A 20,369-nucleotide genomic window follows, 5' to 3' on the forward strand; every position below is an offset into this window, starting at 1 on the left:
ACAATGGTCTCTGGATTTAAACAACTTTGACTTGGACATGAAGCTCCAATTGCCACTTGATTTGGATTTAAAGCCATTTAACTATGCAATTCACTACAGTACTGGCACTGCACCTTTGGCAATGGTGGAACTGGTCAATTGCTTTCACAGTGCAATGCACACTAAGCCAAGGTTCAGAAATGCCATATCCTCATGACAGGGCTCGGGCAAATCTAATGAACTAAATACTTTTTATTTGCAATTGGACTATTTCAAACAAGTGGAATAACAGTGGTACTAACACCTTGGAGCTGATTACCCAAACACAAGATTAATGCAAAGACACAGAACATTTAAAATAGTCAGCAAGCCATTTTATGAAGTGGTTTGTGAATGGTATGTTCCAGACACTAAGTGGATTTGACATAAAATAAACAACGAACTTAAGCAAATACTATATTTGCCTGGGGTCCACTTTGAGTCATTAGAGATGCCATTCTCTTTTCAACTCTCAGAATCTTTTACAAGAGGATGGAATGATCACAGTAGATACTATTCTCTAAGAGATTCTGAATCCCAGTTCAGAGATTTCCTGATCCGATATGCAAAAGCACTTAAAGAAGAAACAATCTTTGTTCAGATTAAACTAAGCACCCACACAATTAATTTACCATCTTTGCAACACTACCTCAACCCAGCAGAAACATGGATCTTGAAACTTTTGAAAATAAACAGCAGTTTTTAACCCTGATACATAAAAACAATGACACAAAATAGGAGGGCAGTTTTTCAACACAAAAGTGAAATTTCTTCAGCTGCTTGATTTGATGAACAGACAAGTCAAAATACTTTTATCATGAACCCTGTGACTGCACAATCACTGTTAATGTCCAATATCTAGTTTTAAATGTTAGTCTATACTGAAATAATTCTTAGACTTTAGATTCCTGAAAGACTTCTCAATTTCTTCAGCTAATTTTCCTACTATGATTACTATCACGAACAAGAGCGGGAGATCAGTAATATGAACATATTCAAGACTCTAAAGCTAACTATATTAAGTACTGTATCTTAAATAGGTAAGCCATGTAACTTGTCACTAAAATTTACAAGAGAGAGACTAACATGCTAATATTTTATATGCATGCAATTAAGAATGAGGTTAAGCTTCATGTGCAAAACAATTTCACCCAGTGCTCATTTGATAAACTATGACTGTACCCCTTCTTAATCTTGAGGGTAGATCCTGTACTGACAGTTATTACTGAGCACTCCAGTACATCCAGAGTATCCCAACTTGAGCAAAGTTGCAAACAAGTCTGGGTTTGCAGGACTGTAAGCATCCAAAGGCATAGCATAAAGATGGCATGATCTGAAAGACAGTGAATTCTATTTCCTGCAACATATATTTGCAATTATTTTACCCCAATAGTGAACTGTTAATTAAGGCCAGAAGAGCATTAAGATGGCACATCAGCAGTGTGCATAAACATACAGTAAAAGTCTTCCAAAATGAATTTATTTTTAATTTTTATAAAAACTTACACACAAGTACCCATGTCATACAATTGAAATTCAAGTAAGAGTCACCTCTTTTCTTGTTCTCATACAATAAAGTGACTAGATGTAAGCAGAGGATATTATCTGTATTTTTATTTAGAAGCTTCATTCCCGGAATGAGATGCTGTACTTAACGATACTTATAAATATAGAATTTGATTTTTCTGTGGATATTCTTATCGAAGTTTGATGTCAACCTTTTCCAATGAACAGGGAAAATGGAAGTAAATAGGGTAATAAAATCTGGTATATGAAAAAAGAACTGAAGAAAAACTAATTCCAAAAATGCACCTGGGAAAAAAAATTCCCTCTTGTATCATTAGTTTAGAAAATTGCAAAAAAGGCTGACATTCAAACAAGTTCAGGGTATCTTCTGCAATATTTCTCCACTACTATGCCTCTTCAAAATTATATGTGACATCTAGACTATGACAGTACTTAAGGTGTCCACAAAAACTCATGATCACAACATCACTTAGGTGAACTGGAAAAGACATGCACGGGATCCAGTTAAGTTTCTTAAATATTTTGGATTGAATAATTACAGCAGCAGAAATAAGGGGACATCAGTATTGCCACCAAAAAGAAAAATAAAGGAGTCTGCAGCATCCCACCTTAGAAGATACAACTACTGAGCAACAGTATTCTTAGGATCCACCAGCTAAGGGTCCTAGAGCTTGGGTTGGGGTTGACTCTAAGGATGTAGTTATGTATCCCAACACCAAGTACCTCCTCATGTGACTGGTTCAAAAAGAGACACAGATTCCTTCGGACTCAATACTATGCAGCAACAGCAGCTGGTAGGTGCTGTTGGCAAAGAATACATTGCATTCTAATGCTATTTCAGATGCTTACTTCTCTCCCCAGTGCCTTTTTCCTTACAATTAACAGCTATGCATGTTTTAAAAAAAATTGGTTGCTTTATGGTTTATCCTTTACCTGGTGCATGATTCAAAATTCCACCTGATGGAGCAGAACTGCATGAAGGGATGTACCCTGCATAAACATTATTTAATTGCAGAGAACAGTAATCTATTCATAAATAAATGTTGGTCAACATCATGAGATGAAAGTCAGATGCAGTTACTGTTTCTTTTAGCAGCATAATTGCTTTCATTGCTCTACTTAGATGTTAACATCAAAGTGGAATTTTTTTCCCAGCATCTTTGGGGATCATAATGCAAGACATGGAGATTTTCCTAGAAGTTCGGAAAGTACTCATCAGTAGGAGTCAAGAGCTCTCAGAACTTCACAGAATCAAGTAACATGTACCTTTTATGCTTGCTTCATTAAAATAAATGTATCATGTATTTAGAAACACAACAAACCCAAAGGAAGAGGCATCTTTCTGTCCTGAAAGCAATAAAAATCATGACCAAAGCAGAACATGAAACATATTACTTGCATATAATTACACTGTCAGATATTAAAGACTAAGTTCAAATTTAACTACCCCAAAGCAATGTAAAATTCAGCTGTAATTGAGACATTTTGCTTGAGTGTATGAGCATAAGTATTCTTTAAGAAAGATTTGCTTATACATTTGTCCCCAAAACACTTTCTTAGCAGCAGCAGTTAATTTTTCTCACAGTCATATTTGCATAAGCATTAGTTTTAGGATCAACAACAAACATAACTATCTGTACAAATATTGATACATCAGAACAGCAAATCTGTTGCTTGCATAAATGACATACCACTTCATCTTCAAATCCTCCAGCTAATACAAGTGAATAAGCTCCATCATTACTGCGTCCATGGATTCCACCCACATGTGGTCTGTGAACGCCCGCTTCACTCACCTGGCAAGAGAAAAAAAGCCAGTTTCTAGCATTTTTTTCAAAGAGCCAGCCAGCCATCTACAATCACTTTTAACAATCAACTTTCTGCTTAAAAATATTGTACAGGGGTGTCTGTATAAATAGTTAATATAAGACTACCATTAAAGGTGACCACTTGTTTTTAAGGAAGAAAAGCCAGAATTTAGGACACCCAAAAATGGAAGGACAATGTAGGACAGTGGTGACACTGGAAGATGTAAAGGTACACTTTCTTCTTTGGGAAAAATCTCCATGATTCCTTCCATAAGCAGTATTTAAGACTGTACTCACTGCTATACTCCACTTGCACAGTCATTTAGAACAATTGAAAACAGATGGAGCTCTGCCAGTCTGGTAACATTTTACAAATCTTAACTGAAGAAGATCACAGTGACTCATTTAAAGATCATTTTGTCAGGTACTGTTAAGGTAACACACTGTAAATGTGACCAACTCAGAGGAATATTATCACACTGCCTAAGGAGACAGAAGAAACCATTGCAATAATGCATGGATCATAAGCTAGTTCTCCGACCAGGATAACTCTCTGGTAATGAATGTACAACTAAACTGCAATCAGACCAGCTGAGAGCTCCAGATCTACCCTAAGCTGGCAACATTATTGAAGTCTGCTGGAACATCGCTCCCACAAAAATGTATTTAACAATTGTTTCAAACTACCAAATTGTATTCTAAAAAACACAAACTCTTTATGAATAAAAAACAGGCTGCATATTAAATTATGTATTTGCTCAGTACGTGATGCCAAAAATACTATTGATAGAATGAAGGTTCCCAGCAGAAAACCAATTAGGAACCTTCTTCCTACCTTCATGTCTTCCTTCAGACTTTGACTTTGCCTGTTTTTCTCATTCTGTCTCTTCCATTCCTGAATTCCTTTTCCCAGCCTACACTTTCAAGGAACTTCCATGAAAGTTTAAATTCTCTGCTACAGTCTTGTACTTTCATAATACATCAGATCAAATGTCCAGCTGGCCAAAAATGCTGTCCCTAACAACAGGCAAGAGCTACGCACAGTACGAAAACTCTGCAAGGACACAACGATACTTCCTTGTACAATTTCTCAGCATCCAGCTCTCTGTGGCTCAGACTTCCTAAGCTACTTAAAACTTTTGGATCCATAGTATCCAAGAGAGAAAAGAGTTCACAGTAGTACCGCTTGTCATATGAACTAATACTACTTTCGTTCATTTTGAAGTAGACAGCTGACCTTTTTTTCCTTATGACCCCTTTTTGCATTACAAAAGTATGTCTATTGGCCCCTAAACACTTTTTGTAATACTGTACATCATTTTGTAGCCATCTATACTCCATCACATTTTCAACATTCTTCTAGAATGAAAAGTCTTTCTAGTTGAATGAAAACCATTCATCATCCTGATTGTTGTTCATAATAATATATTTTATTTTCATGACCCTACTTTTCACAATAATTTAACACTTCATTTATTTTTTTGATCACTATTGGGTATTAAGATGAAATATTTTCAAAATTAGCCATTAGAAGATCTCTTTCCTAAATAATAAGTAGCTGAAAACCCATTACAAATTATATAGTTAGAACTGTTCCCCACCCCACATTTACTATCCACAACAACTTAGCACTCTCACCTAACTTTATCAGCTATTTCCAATTTTTCCAGACCATTTATGAGTATGCTGAATAAAAAGACCCCACTACTGCAGTCCTCTTTCCTGCTGTATCAAATATCCTTTCATTCATTCCTCCCTCCCTTCTTTCATTTCCAGGTTTTATCAATTAAATTTAGATTTCTGGTGGTGATTCATCCCAAAGATTAACTCTGGTAAGTAATTCATGCCAAAGATGCTCTTGAGATGCTCTCTCCAGAAGCAATACTTAGTCAATTTCCTTCTAGGGAAAAAACAGTTTGTGACATAAAAACTACACAAACCAGAAGTAAAGGAACTACAGTCTCTAAATTATCATAGATTTGCTGAGACAAACTCATTTCTTACAAAAAGACCAGTCATATGAGAAACAAAAGTGTAATTTAACTTTCTACGTAGAAAGCATTTAAGTCTTTCAAAAAAGGACAACATAATTAATTTGTACCCAGAATTAAATAATTATGTAGAAATGGTATTTGTCTTTGATGTCTAGTCCACACATATACATATAAAAATTAGCATTCTTTGCTTAATTTTGTGACCAAAGCAGCACTCTAAATCTGTTCCCTTTTCCCACCAGCATTAGAAAGATGTGAAAACTATTAGCTTTTGTGTTACCAGTGGAATTCCTAACAAAAAGGTGAACTAATAATTCAATTATTGTTGAAGCAGTAAAAAAAAAGCTTGATCTTTGGATTTTGAGTTTGCATAAATTATTTTGGAAGTTCCTCTTACTTATGAGACTCTACTTAATCTGGAAGCCAACAAAAAGATAACTATTTTAATTCTTTTCCCAAAAAAGTTCTTCAAACACAGGAAAGGTCAACAAAATGTCCCAAAGAATCAAAGTTTCATTTTCCTCTTAAGTAAGTAATTTTGTATAAAATCACTGGTATCACGAACAGCATAATTTTACATTACAAATTTAGTTTGCTTCATCTGAGGCTTGTATTGATGGTAAGTATTGATGACAGACATTGAAGTGAGAAAGCAGCAAAAGAACTAGTTTAGGTTTCTGCTGCTTCGCTGTGATTTCTACCAAGGAGAGAAACTGAAAACTGTTGCTAAGGGGAATATGTTTGCTGCTAAGCATATCAGCCTTGAAACTTGCATAGCCTCCCAAATCCAGAATTCCTCACACAGTACTGGAAGACACCACTGCCAGATGAAAACTGCCTGCTAAGTGTTCTCTTCTACCAAGTGAATAATAAAACATCTGTTTTCTTCTCATGAGAAACTAGGTGATGAAAAGTTCAGAAAATAAATCCAGAAAGGCTTTTCATTCTTGGCTTGCCCCTCCTCGAGCAGTTGAAAAAAATACTGTTTCTATTCTTCCAAATATAATGGAAAATATTCAATTACAATCCTTTACATGTGCAAGACACAAAGAACTAACTGATTTTGAAAATAAAGAAGTATGTATTTCCCCAACTAAAAACAACAATTAAAAAAACAAAGACGAAACAAAAATCAGCGCTATCAGACAAGGCCAGGGAAAAGGAAGTAAGTTTACAGTTTGTTGGACACTTCGAAACCACAAAAAATCAGTACTGGCACAAAATGAAGCTGTCCCATCTGAAACAGCAAAGGCTGAATAGAAAGCCAATTTCAGCTGCAGTAAGGCTGAAGCTGTTCATCAGCCTAAAAGAAGATTTGGACATCTGTTACCTATGACCAAAAAACCCAACAGGGAGTCAGTTTACAGTGATTTCTAAGGTTTTCAAAATCTACATTTCTTTTGTTTTCAAGATCTACAGTCTACAACTCCTAAGTGGGATAATCAGCTGTGAAGTACACTGCACTAAGTATCCCACTTAGAATTTTAACATATGAAATTTGTTTACCCTAATGACAACGGACTTCTTATGAAGTTGTACTGTAAAATCAGTATACTTCAATGTCCACTACTATCAGCATCACTTCCCATATTAGAATCACAATGTATTTGCTTTGTTTAGTCCTGGTGAAAATGGTAATTGTCAATCTAAATTTATTTTAGTGCCCAACCCATTCATTATTGTGCTTACTTCAACTACAGCTAATACTGAAACAACATACCTGAACTCTGAATTTCCAGGTTGTCCCAACAGGAACACCAGGTATAGGCCCATAATGATTTGAAGGAACAATAGTGCATTCCTTAGTGCGACCAACACAGGCCATGCCCTAAAAATACATCAGACAAAATGAATTAGTATTATAATATTGAAGACTATTTGCAAATTCAAAATTACATAATCTGATCATTACAACAAACATATACTTTAAAATATGTTAATAATTGTTAAAAGGAATGGTAATTAATATGTGTTTATGGGTTTGGGGGAGGGATTGGGGGTTGGGTTTTTTTGTTTTTACCTCTAGTCACCTTAATAATTCTTCCACTGATTTATCTGCCAGTAGATAGTGGGCAGGATTAAACATTATCTTGTTGTCTGTGCAACCCAGTACTGAATTTTGTGTAGTGCATATATAAGTAGAATTATAGATGTAGCACATACATGAACAATCAGAATAACAGCTATTTCTAAAATACACTCTACCTTGCCCCAGTCTCTCTGGCTTTCAGTACTGGCAGATGGCATCTTTGCTTTCTTTTTACTCTGTTTGAGCTTTTCTCCAGCCTTTACAACTTCATTAGAATCATTTTTGCAGGAAGGACAATACCTAAAAAAAGGTTTTAGTAAATTCTCAATTACTTCATAATAATGGCAATATATTTCTTGTAGCCAAAATAGTGTCAGTTTGTTCATCCTGACTATTTCAAGCTAGCAAACATACACCAGTCTTAAGCAGCTGAAGCCTATGGCTTAAAAAATGAACCCAACATGAACAAATACAGTAAACTTTTAAAAAAGGGCATTTCAGTATCTTTGAAGGTAGAGTGCTAGAGGCAAAATATTTAGCTATTCTTTCTCAACATGATATGCGAGAGGTCCCCATCTCTCCTGTATTGTCTCTTCATTCTGTCCTCTTTCATTTAGATCAAGTAAAGGAGGATGTGACTGAGATTAGAGTATGCTGCTAACCAATACTCATGGTTTGTTTCTACATCCTGCCCACTCTACCCTTATTTTTTGCTTCTAGTACAATAAAAGTCACTGCAGACAGCTGAATGTCAAACAGAGCCAAGGTATCATGTAATGCATGTAGACACACATGCGCGCACACATATACACATGCGCACGCACATACTCTCTCATTCGTGACACCAAGACTCATTCCAGCTAACATAAAGCCATCCTGTAGGAAAGCAGGCAATATTATGCAGCATGGTCCTTTTGCTGCTTCTAACACCATTTATACCCCACTCCAGGAATGCTAAGGCAATTGTCCATGTTTCTGGCTCCCATCAACTGGGTTTGGCCCATACACCACTAGTGGAGGAAGCCTGATCTACTCTGAAATTGATAACCTAGTTTAGATAAACACCACCAGTAGTAACTACTGTTCTGGATTTTTAATTAACTTTTGTATGTTGATATGACTAGAAGAATTAATGAGCAATGTCCACCGGAACAGATTTCACTATATCAATACAGGTGTTGAACCATTAACATAATGAAGCTATGTAGATAAAAAGAAATTAAAATAATACAAGATACTGACAATGTCTAACATGAAGACTTTGAATGATATTACAATTATTTTAAAAAAAGTATGCAATTAAAAGAAGGAGCATGACATAAACGCAGGTTAATAAGGTGAATTAACAATAGCATTCCCTGCTTCTTGAAAGGGTAACCATATTACCTTAATATTTTTTAAACTTAATTTTATATGGAATATTAAATACTGTTTCACATATAGAGTGGCTTAATGTCCGGAAGAGAACGTTATCATCCTTTCCCAGACTGCAGGCTTAGCCCCTGCAGAGAGTTTGACAAATTTTACACTGTAAAAATACTAAACTGAAATTTTTCCACTTCCAAACCAAACAAAATCTGTCAAGAAGTTAAGGACCAGACAGCTATGTCTCTTTGCTAGTATGCAAGAAGAAGGGAGAACACAGACTGCCTCTTTGGTAAGAGACACTGCTTTGCCCAGTGTGACTGCACTCCTACATACAACCAAGCATTAAGATCGCACAGGGCTGGCATCACTAAGTATCCCCAAATTAACTGTCATAAGCCAGCTCCATAACAGTACCTCTCCCACCCAGTGACTTCATCCACAAATGCAGCTATTATTTGTACTTACATGAATAAATCATTAGACTCATGTCATTATGCAGCAAACAAAAACAAGTCAAAAAACTTGACAGCCATTTTTCAAGACATTTTCATTATATGAACTAAACTTCTACTACTTGTGGAAATTCATAATTTTTTGGCCAGAAATGTAAGCAGAAAGGTCTAAAAGTGCACTTAACATATGACCTGAGGAACTCTAGACCATGTTGTCAGTCAGTTTAATTCTTGTGTGGTTATCTGCAGAGCACCGAATCCTCTGTATGGAGGAAAACAGTCCTGGGGACCTACACAGTGCAGTTATAGTGGTATTAATGGGAGCCAGTAGGCTGATCCAAGCAGTAATGGCTATACTTTGAAAAAAATTCTATTCTTCAGACTTTCTCTACAGTCCTCTTAAATAGAAGTAGGATAGCTCATGTTTCCTAAGAAGCTTTTGAAAAAGAATGGGTGCCAGTGAAGCCCAGAACACTAATACTTGATCTGAAAAATCATTTGAAGCAACCAGCAGGCCAAGATAATCTTAGCATACTAGCTAGACCAAAGAGACAGTGATGACTGGTGAGATTTCAGTATAAGTACCCTGATGTGCCTATCAAACCTTCTGTGTATTTGAGAGTATAGAAGAAACTCGAGAGAATACATTGTTTTCGGGGTAGAACAAAGGATTTGGGGGTTTTGTGGGAAGGGGTCACTGACTTGAATCATATATATTTTCTTCATCAGAAACCTTCCTGTGACTGGTGCTGGAAAATAGGTGGGCTTCACTCTTGGTGGACTACTGGATTAGAGCTGGTTCTGAGAATAAGGGACAACTGAAGAATGGATGGACCAAACAGACGTGTACTTCCAAACAGGTGGTCTCATTGAATATTCTGAATGAAGGAAGTCAAAAAAGAACTTCTCAGCTGCTATATCCAAAGGTCAGGTGCAATTAGGTAAGAATACTGTTTATCGACTGTAGTCAGTAATAAACCACTTGTGCGTTGAGAATGGTTTCCAGCACGTGACATCAACTCACTTATGTTGACCAGTAGTAGGAAGCAAGATGTCATGCACAAAAGACCAGTCTGCCTTGACAGTAGGAAACTGCGGGATATTTCAGACTAACATGCTGTATAATAAACACTGCTAGATAAACACTGTAATCATTCTGCATATGCAAGAAGTGTGAGGCACATAGAAAATATTCAAATAAATAGTATTTTTAGTTCCAATGACCCATACATATTACTAGGAGGTAGAGAAAGTATTTTTTAGATAGTGTTTCAAGCCAGCAGTTCCTCCAAAAACAGTGAATACAACTCTTCCCAGTGCAGAAATTTCATGTGAAAAAGAGCAACTTCCAATAACAGTATCCCTGTGGCCAAATGTACACACTGAGAAACACCTATGAAGGTTAATGGTCTCAATTGCTAAATCACACATTGGCATAAACACAGAAGGAGTTCAGAAAAAATGCAATGCCCCAGAAAACACGTAGACCTTTAGGCACTGGCCACTAAACCAACCTGCTATGGCATCCACTACGGTACAGGAGATTGAGTTATTTATTTCCAGAGAATGTTAAAACTTCCAAAGCACTTACACAGATTTTTACATAAAATTTAATCACAAGGTCCAAAGAGACTCCATAAAATGTATCCATAGACATCTTAGACATTTATTGATGTCTATGTAATGGAAAACTTTATTTTAATAAAGTTCTATTTATTACTCATTCATAAAGGATAAGCATCTCAGGTAAGTCACAGGCAGGTGATAAATATGAACAGTGTAAATTGCAGATAGCTAATAAAGACAAAAAGGGTACAGAGCCCAAAATAACTTAATGGGCTGCTAAGGGGTCCATGCAGATTCACTTCAAAGTACAATTATCTTGATTTAACAATGCCAGTTAGCTCGGTTTTCCTGGTGGTGGAACCAGGGACAGTAGAAATGAAAAGTAGCAAGGTGGTGGTCCTCCCACAGCGGGAGAAATGAATGGAGTAGAGGCAATGAGAAGATACAGGAAGGGCACAGGGGCAGCAACAGGGACAGAGGATGAAAAGAAAGAGCAGGGTGAGCATAAAAAAATTGTTCAAGCAATGAAGCTTGAACAAAATTAAAAGGCTGGGGAACCACTGTTGATAAACAAAATTAGATCAGATAATGTGTCACAGAAGAACATAATGATCATAATGAATAAAATGAACATACCAGTTTCAAAACTTCATAATGGTCATTAAAGCTTACTACTAATCCGTTATGATTTTTTTAAAATTACCTTGACAGAAAACATAAGGTTTATATTACGTAGATGGATGAAAAACACAGCAGAGTTTTAAAAATTCTTCAGTATTGTCTCTCATGAGGTGCAAATATCAAAAAGGTACCATGTATAGAATGGCAATACACATAAGTAAATCATCCTTGTATATTTACCAGTCCTCATCTTCTGGTATCTTGCTTAAGGGAGGGTTCAAGCAGTATATATGATAAGCCATATTACACTCATCACACAGGAGTTGCATGTGAGCATCCTGTTTTCCACCACACAAATAACACGAACAAAACCGGCACTCCTTATCTGGATCAGCCCTACAGTGTTTGCATTCAGGGCCACTTTTTCCTGTCAAAAACAAAGAAGAAGTCAAATGCTAAGTATCTTAGGAAAGTGCATTACTATATCTATGGGAAAAAATTATTCCTGCACATGAACACTGCCCTCTTGAAAATGCTTTTTTCTTACAATGAGGTATGTAACTATCTAGACTAATGGGATTTCTTCTGCTGTATAAACAAGCAGTAAAGAAAATTACTAATCAGCAGCTTCTATTATTTTCTCCCTTCCCGTTCCCAACCTGCCACCTACATGCTCTGCCAACAGATAGAGCCTTGCACAATCTCTGGTTGGAGTCTTTAAATGCAGCCATGAAGAAATTCCAGTTAGGTAACTGGTAACAGTCAAATGAAGATGAAACTACAGTTTGGAACAGATCTCACCCCCTTAAACTAAATTTACAGTTTGACAGAACAATTACTAGTCTGAGACCACAGACAACCCCAAACCACCAGTTGTTTCACAGTTTACACACAAAGAAACACTAACTTTGTGTTTCAGCTTACTTGGAAATTTGGACCCATGAACTCCACCATGAAACAAAACCACTGGCATTGGTTCCTCAATCAGGGAAAAAATGCTTTTACACAAGAGAAAAATATTCAGTAGCCTAAACTAGATATGAAAGAGGAAACGAAGAAACACTGAACACTTGTAGCAGAATTAACACAGGAAAAATGTTTGAAACAAGTAGAAGGTCCAGAGAAACAACAGAAGACTTCAGAAGAGAACTTTATCATAGCCCAAAGAATTCCAACATTAAAAGAAAAAAATGTCATTTATATGTTCTGTGCAAAAGTCATCTAGAAATGCCATGGAAGTGAATTTGAGCTTAAACTAGTCTAATAAAATAATAAACAGAGTACTTCCAAACTTCTCTGGAAACAGTATTTTATCTGAAAGAAGTAATTGGCTTTGAATCAGAAGACAAGGAAGACTAGAAAGACTATTTGAGAGTTTGGAGTTGGAAGTAGGAAGCTGGAGAATCTAGACACCTGAGAGAATATAATAGAGAGATCACTTTTCTAGAAGTTTGGAATGGGTCAGAGAATGTTCTTTCAAGTACTATTCTGGAAGAAAAAAATAACCACAGGTTCTAGAAGTTCAGAAACTGAAACAGCTGGAATACCAACACTTGGGATAGATTTTCTTTTAAGTCCATAGCCAAAGTATCTGAGGAACTTCCAAACTGTTTGACAACGTCTACTCAAAAGGGCAATTGGCCTAGAAGGACAGTGTGATAAGGAGAGACAAACTTATCCCTGTCATAATCTTTGCCACAAATATCCAAAAGGCATTAGTCATACAAAAAATAACACTTTTATTCTCTGGGACAAAAGCTTACAGAGTATGTATGTGATGTCACAAGCAAGTTCACTAATAAGGAATTTGAAGAGCAGCCCCACTACAAAAAATAAAATAAAAAACCTCCCCAAACCCAAAACCCCTAAAGCCTTGCAGAGGCAGCATGAACATCAGATTCTTCCTCGAGTGCTAAGCAGACAGAATATTAGACAAAAAGAGAATGGCACAAACAACAAATCATAATATTTGAGAAAGCATTGCCTGTTCCCATGAAAGATTTAACCCTTAGGGAAATACAGAATTTTCTTCATACTAAAAGACTACTGCCTTTCTGATACTTTTTTAGGGGAGACTAGGATTTGTCAACCCCCAAACATGGGGAACTATCCCAGGTTTCTCTGACTAGCATGAGGGAACAATATTCAAGGACAAGCTTCCATCTTCTTTCAGCTTTATTTTCTATTTTTCTTCACCATGAGTTGTTGTCTAAGTTGCTGCCTTCAGAAGCTGCATGGCTTAGCAGTTCCTTGTAAGTTAGTTTGCTTGAATAACATAAGCAATCAAAGTAAATATTTTTTAGGAGTTGGTTCTTGAATAGAAAGATGAGGTGGATCCCTGACGTATTCAGGGGAGTTCTGGTACTTTTACATTTTTCCTAGGCATACTGAAAAGGAAAGGAATGACTAAGGGTTTCAAGAAACCTTAGCCCCTTCCTGCCGAGGAAAAATTTGTCCTCCCAACTGAACAGACTTTACAGGAAATTTGATCCACATGGGTAAGATACCAGTGTAAAACCTCTGTGGAGAGAAACTCAAGACTGAAAGTCCTTTAAGATAGGGATACTGGAATGCCAAGTGTTGTGCTATACCTGCAGTCTTTCTGGAAAACCTTGAAGAACACTTTTATCTTCAAAGGTGGAAGCAAGTAGAATAAGAAAAGGAAGGGGGTGGAGTTTTGAGTAAAAAAGAGTCAAGGGCTGGTGATATATTAGGAACTAACAGGGAAACATCTGTGAAATGTGTCAAAGGAACTAGGGCTCTTTCTTCTAAAAAGGTGACATGGTTGACAGCACAGCTGAAATGTCTCTGCACTGATGTATGTAGCATGGGTAACAAGCAGGAGTAGCTGGAGGTGACTGCAGCTGGGAAGCTATGATCTAATCACTATCATTGAAACTTGGTGGGACACATCACATGACTGGAATGATGCAATTGATGGCTATAAACTGTTCAGGAGGGACAGTCAAGGAAGGAGGGGCAGGAGATTTGCCCTCTATAGACTGACTGTTTGAAAAACGGCAATGAATAGGTCGAGAGCTTATGGGTGAAAATCAGAGCCCAAGCCGACAAAGGAAGCCTCATAGTTGGTGTTTATTACCAGCCACCCAATAAAGGGCACCTGTTGACCAAGTGTGCTTACTTCAGCTACAGGAAGCATCACATTCGCAGGCTCTGATGCAGCTGGGGAACTTCAGTCACCCTGACATCTGCTGGAAAAGCAGCACAGCCAGCTGTAAGCAGTCCAGGAGACTCTTGGTAATTTCTTAATCCAGGTGACAGGCAGCCCAACCACAGGAGAAGCATTACTGGACCTGTTGCTTATGGGCATAGATTAACTAATCAGAGAGGTCAACAGCAGTGACAGCATGGGCTGAAGTGATCATGGCCTGCTGGAATACACAAACTTGAGGGATATCAGCCAAACAAAGATTAAAGTCAGGACCCCGAATTTTAGGGGACTGAACTTTTAGTTGTTTATGGAATTAGTGGATTAGATCCCCTGGGAAACTGCCTTCAGGGATAAAGGAGCAGAACAGAGCTGGCAACTCTTTCAGGACATTTTTTTTAACAGCACAAGAGCTCTCAATTCCCATGTGTGTGCAATCAGGCAAGGAGTGCAGGAGATCAACATGGTTGAGTAAGGACCTCCTGGTCAAACTGAAGCATAAGAAGGGAACGCACAAGCAGTGAAACCAGGGACGTGTATCCTGGAAGAATAGAGGGGCACTGCCTGGATGTATAAGGAAGGGATTGGGAAAGATAAGGCACAGTTGGAGCTCAATTTGGCACAGGATGAAAAGAATTATAGGAACAGCTTCTACAGGTACACTGGTCAGAAAAGGAAGATTAAAGAAAATGTGCTCGACCCACATTCCCCCGCTCTGCTCCCATAAATAAGACAGGATAACTATCAACAGCCAACATGGAGAAGGCTGAGGTACGCAGCAATTTTTTTTGTCTCAAGTTTTCAATGGTAATCTCTCTTCCTACATCTCCCAAGTCCCTGAACTTCAAGGCAGGGACTGGGGGAATGAAGTCCCTCCCACTGTAAGAGAAGATCAGGTTTAAGACCACCTGAGGAGCCTGAACATGCACAAGTCCATGCAACCCAATGAGATTCATCCCAGGGTCCCAAGGGAATTGCCTGATGTAGTTGCTAAAGCACTGTCCATCATATCTGAAACGTCCTGGCAGCCAGGGAAAGTCCCCAGTGACTGGGGGAAAAGGAATGTGACACCCTTTTTTTAAAAAAGGGTAAAATGGAAGACCCTGGGAATTACAGACCAGTCAGCCTCACCTCTCTGCCCACTGAGATCACAACAGAGACTCCTGGAGACATGTTGAAGCATATGGAAGACAGGGAGGTGACTGAAGAGACCCAACATGGCCTCACCAAGGGCAAATCATACCTGACTGATCTAGTGGCCCTCTACAATGGACTGAATGCATCAGTGGACAAGGGAAGAACTACAGACATCATTTACCTGGACTTCTGTAAGGCCCTTGATTTTGTCCCTCACAACATTCTTGCTGCTAAATTGGAAAGATATGGGTTTGATGGATGAACCCTTAGACAGACAAGGACTTGGTGGGATGGCTGCATCCAAAGAGTGGGTAGTCTGCATCCAATGGCTCAATGTCCAAGTGGAAACCAGTAACGAGCGGTGTCCCTCACGGGTCCATACTGGGACCAATACTAATACCTTCATCAGTGACATAGACAGTGGGATTGACTGCACCTTCAACAAGTCTGTGGAACACAAAGCTGAGTGGTACAGTTGATACACCAGAGAGATGTACTCTAGAGGGACCTTGGCAGACTTGAGGAGTGCACCCATGTGAACCCCAAGAAGTTCAACAAGGCCAAGTGCAAGGTCCTGCACAATACAATCCCCAATATCAGTACAGGCTGGTGGATGAGTGAATTGAAAGCATCCTGTGGAGAAGGACTTGGGGGTATTGGTGGATGAGCCGGCAATGTGCACTTGCAGCTCAGAAAGCCCATCATACCCTGGGCTGCATAAAGAGATTCATGTCCACCAGGTCAAGGGAGGGGATTTTGCCTCTCTACTCTGCCCTTGTGAGACCCCACCTGGAGTACTGCATCCAGCTCTGGGATCCCCAGTACAAGAAAGGCAGGTACAAGTACCTGTTGGAGCAGGTCCAGAGGAGAGCCACAAAAATTATCAGAGGGCTGGAACACCTATGAAGAAAGGCTGTGATAGCTGGGTTTGTTCAGCCTGGACAAGAGAAGGTTGCAGGGGGACCTTATTGTGGCCTTTCAATACTTAAAGGCAGCTTTTAAGAAAGACAGGGAAAGGATTTTTAACAAGGCCTGTAGTGACAGGGCAAGGAGCAACAGTTTTAAACTGAAAGAGCGTAGATTTATATTGGATACAAGGAAGAAATCTTTTTATGATGAGAGTGGTGAGACCTGGAACAGGTTGCCCAGAGAGGTTATAGATGCCCCATTCCTGGAAGCATTCAAAGTCAGCTTGAATGGGGCTTTGAGCAACCTGATTTAGTGAAAGATGCCCCTCCCCATGGCACGGAGGGGTTGGACTAGATGATCTTTAAATATCCCTTCCACCTCAAACCGTTCTATGATAAGAATTGCTAGAACACTGTAGTTTGAATGGTTTTTTTTAAGATTAAAAAACATAAAAGACGAAGGACATAAAAGAAGAATCGCTGAAGAGGGAAAATTACTACCTACACATAGGAGGTCTAGTGAGATGTACTGACTGGAAAATATGAGAAGCAAATGAGTAAGACTACCAGTGGTGGTTATTTTACAAAGCCCCAAAGGCAAAGATCAGATACACTTAAAAAGAAAGCCAAAATCTCTTAGTATACTGCTTCTACCAAAGTCTAGCCTAGAAGATTTATCTGTAAACCATCAAAATGGAAGTGATCCTCTAATTTAAGACTTCTCTCCCAGGGTTCATTTGAAGAGAAAGAAAACATTGTAAGAGTGCTGATGAACAAATCTGTGGATTTTTCAGCACAGCTAGACAAAACTCATGGTCTGTCCAAGGTGTCAACACCAATCCAAGTCAGACTGAAGAAATCCTAGACAACTGGTATCCCCTTTGAAAAATTTTAACAGTGATAACTGAGCGTATCCTAAAGGAACTCACTAGTCTACCTCATCCAGTGCATAACAGGCAAAAAGAAACTGCATGTTTTTCTGTATCTCTTGCCACCAGGGTTGTTTAGGCCTATGTAATTTACTGTTTTCAGTTACAAAACCAGTTTCTTATGTCAAAGGTTAGTAATAATACTTTTTTAAAAGAGGAAAAAGGCAAAAAGGTCTACATGTATTTATTTCAGTTAAACAATATCTGGAGTTTTCAACTTTCTTGAATATACGAACAAACTACAAACTTTATTTTTATGACATGACTTTGATTTTTCACATCTCTGTTTTAACCACATCATAAGTCAAATGCACTGATTATGTCTGCATTATAGGTCACATGAAGACAGGTCTGTTCACCCCGACCAACACTGTAAGGTTTAGTTGCATGTATCATTTCATATTCTCTTCTCCTGCAGGAAGAGTTATCTCATGTTCATAGCAAAAATTTGGATTCTGATGGAAGCAATGTATGTTAACATCTAGGTCTTATTTCCATTTTGTATATACATATTTGAAACATATTTACAAATATGTCACTTCTTACATTTTCTAGTCTTCAGTTATAATTTTCTAATAGGTTTAGCCCTACTCTTTTCCTGGGCTTAGATTTCCATTAAATAATTTGAAAATAACTACCTTATTTTTAACTGTAACTGCTAAATGTATATTAACATGTCATATACATTTTTATCTGATTTACACATAAAAAACCTAACTAACTTATGTCCACACTCAATGACAACAATTTTTCTGCAGAGGTAGCCTACATTCTTTATCTGATGAAGATAATTTCCAAAGTAGGTGTTCTATGTTTTGGAAAGGGAATGGACAGTAGCTTAATATAGACAAAAATACAGACAGTGCATTTTCTGATTGTGCTTACAGCAATCTCTTACAGTATTTAAGGCCAATTAATTATTTGAATTTCATCTGCCATTACTGAAACAAAAAACTGCAGCTTTTCAGAGTATATAAGCTAAGGTAGCTCTCTGTGTGTTTATAGATATATGCATATATATTTTAAAATTTTAAATACGAAGTACGAATAGGGATGCAAGTACAGTCCAGAGGTGTAGGGCATACAGCTTATTGCATGCATCTCAACTGATATGCACTGTGCATAAGTGAACCAAGGTGAGTCAGCTTATCAAAAATTAGAATCACATGAACAGAAATGAAAAGGGCAGCATGGTGAGAAAGATGGCCGTAGGAAAAAGAGCAGTTCTAAACAAGAAATAGGGCTAAACTGCCAGATCAATAAAGTTTTCAGGGTTACATTTTTGAAGTTTATATTTGTGTTCTGTTTATTTATGAAGGTTTGTAAACAACATCCTGAAATTAATAAAAATGGGAACGGGAACAGAATGAAACAAAACACAGGTGCAAATCTCTACACAGATGGCAATATGTGAGTTGTTTAAGCAAAGAGGTTACAAATAAGGAAAAAGCTGTCAAAATAGGAAGGAAAGGGCTGTAAGTGAAAATAAAGAGCTTGATTTTGAAAAAATAAAGATAACAATGAGTGTAGGAAGTACACAACTGTGAGGCTGCACCTCAAATACTGTGTTCAGTTTTGGGCCCCTCAGAACAAGAAGGACATCGAGGTGCTGGAGTGTGTCCAGAGAAGGGCAACAAAGCTGGTGAAGGGTCTGGAGAGCAGGTCTTATGAGGAGAGGTTGAGGTAACTGGGGTTGTTTAGTCTGGAGAAGAGGAGGCTGAGGGGAGACCTTATCGCTCTCTACCACTACTTGAAAGGAGGTTGTAGTGAGGTGGGTGTTGGTCCCTTCTCCCACGTTACTAGTGATAGGACAAGAGAAAAAGGCCTCAAGTTGTGCCAGAGGAGGTTTAGACTGGGAGTTAGGAAAAATTTCTTCACTGAAAGGGTTGTCAAGCATAGAACCAGGCTGTCCACAGGGAAGTGGTTGAGTCACCATCCCTGGAGATATTTAAAAGATGTTTCCAGTGGTGCACAGGGGCATGGTTTAGTGGTGGACTTGGCAGTGCTAGGTTAATGTTGGACTTGATGATCTTAAGGCTTTTTTCCAACCTAAATGATTCTATGATAAATAAACACTCCTGTCAGATAAAGTGTTGCCACTGTAGACAGTTTTGTTTAGTCAGCAATGTAGTAATCATCCATTTCCTTAACACACATAATTTTAGAAGTTCATTCACTACCCAGTAGCTGCAGGAAAGAACTAAATTAATTGTAATAATCTTATGTGCCCTTTAAAATGTTTCATAAACAATTAGACTTCCAAAATAAGTAGGTATATAAATGCAGAGCAGTATCTCTAGATTTTCAAATTTCTCATAATACAGATTTTAAAAATAAAAATGTTTTAAGATATTGCATAAATCATTTAATGTGACCAAGAAAAAATAAACAGAATGGATGGTTAATTGTTTTTTAGTAATCTGAGGAAAGTAAATGAAAAATAATGAAAAATTAATTGCAAGAAGTTCACTTGCAGTAATTCATATTTTTACAAATGGTATTTGCTCCTCTGAAAAACAGTGATTTTTCAGATGATGGCAATAAAGATTAAGCAGACTATGTCTTGTGCACTGAGAGCTACATACAAAGGTTCCAAAAAATTGCCTTAGAATCAGTAACCTAACATATAATGATATCTAATGCCTATTAGTAGAGATGCAGTCCAGTCAGCGTTGCTATCTCAAACACTTATCACTCCTAACTTTAATATGCTTTTACACTTAGGATAAAATATTACATTACTTTTTAGATAAGCTGCCAGTAACTCCTTCCTGTGATTGTGGGGAGGATGAAGAGTTCTAGCATAGTTATTTTTTTCGATAGTCATGCAGGGCCAAATAATA

The 20,369-nt window shown here is 37.8% G+C and overlaps 1 protein-coding gene across 3 annotated transcripts in view; it reads right to left on the bottom strand.

Moving 5' to 3' along the window:
* Positions 1-20,369, bottom strand: part of UHRF2 (ubiquitin like with PHD and ring finger domains 2) — a 96,725-nt gene that overhangs the window by 15,006 nt on the left and 61,350 nt on the right. For 2 of the 3 annotated variants that reach the window (XM_075079085.1, XM_075079084.1), the window contains exons 6-9: positions 11,624-11,810; positions 7,553-7,676; positions 7,068-7,175; positions 3,237-3,341 (exon numbers count right to left, since the gene is read on the bottom strand). In XM_075079085.1, the coding sequence (XP_074935186.1) occupies positions 3,237-3,341; positions 7,068-7,175; positions 7,553-7,676; positions 11,624-11,810 (524 nt within the window). The remainder of the gene's footprint in view (positions 1-3,236; positions 3,342-7,067; positions 7,176-7,552; positions 7,677-11,623; positions 11,811-20,369) is intronic. The other variant, XM_075079086.1, reaches the window with a different exon arrangement.

Source organism: Phalacrocorax aristotelis, chromosome Z (assembly GCF_949628215.1).
Source record: "Phalacrocorax aristotelis chromosome Z, bGulAri2.1, whole genome shotgun sequence".
NCBI classification, from domain to species: domain Eukaryota; kingdom Metazoa; phylum Chordata; class Aves; order Suliformes; family Phalacrocoracidae; genus Phalacrocorax; species Phalacrocorax aristotelis.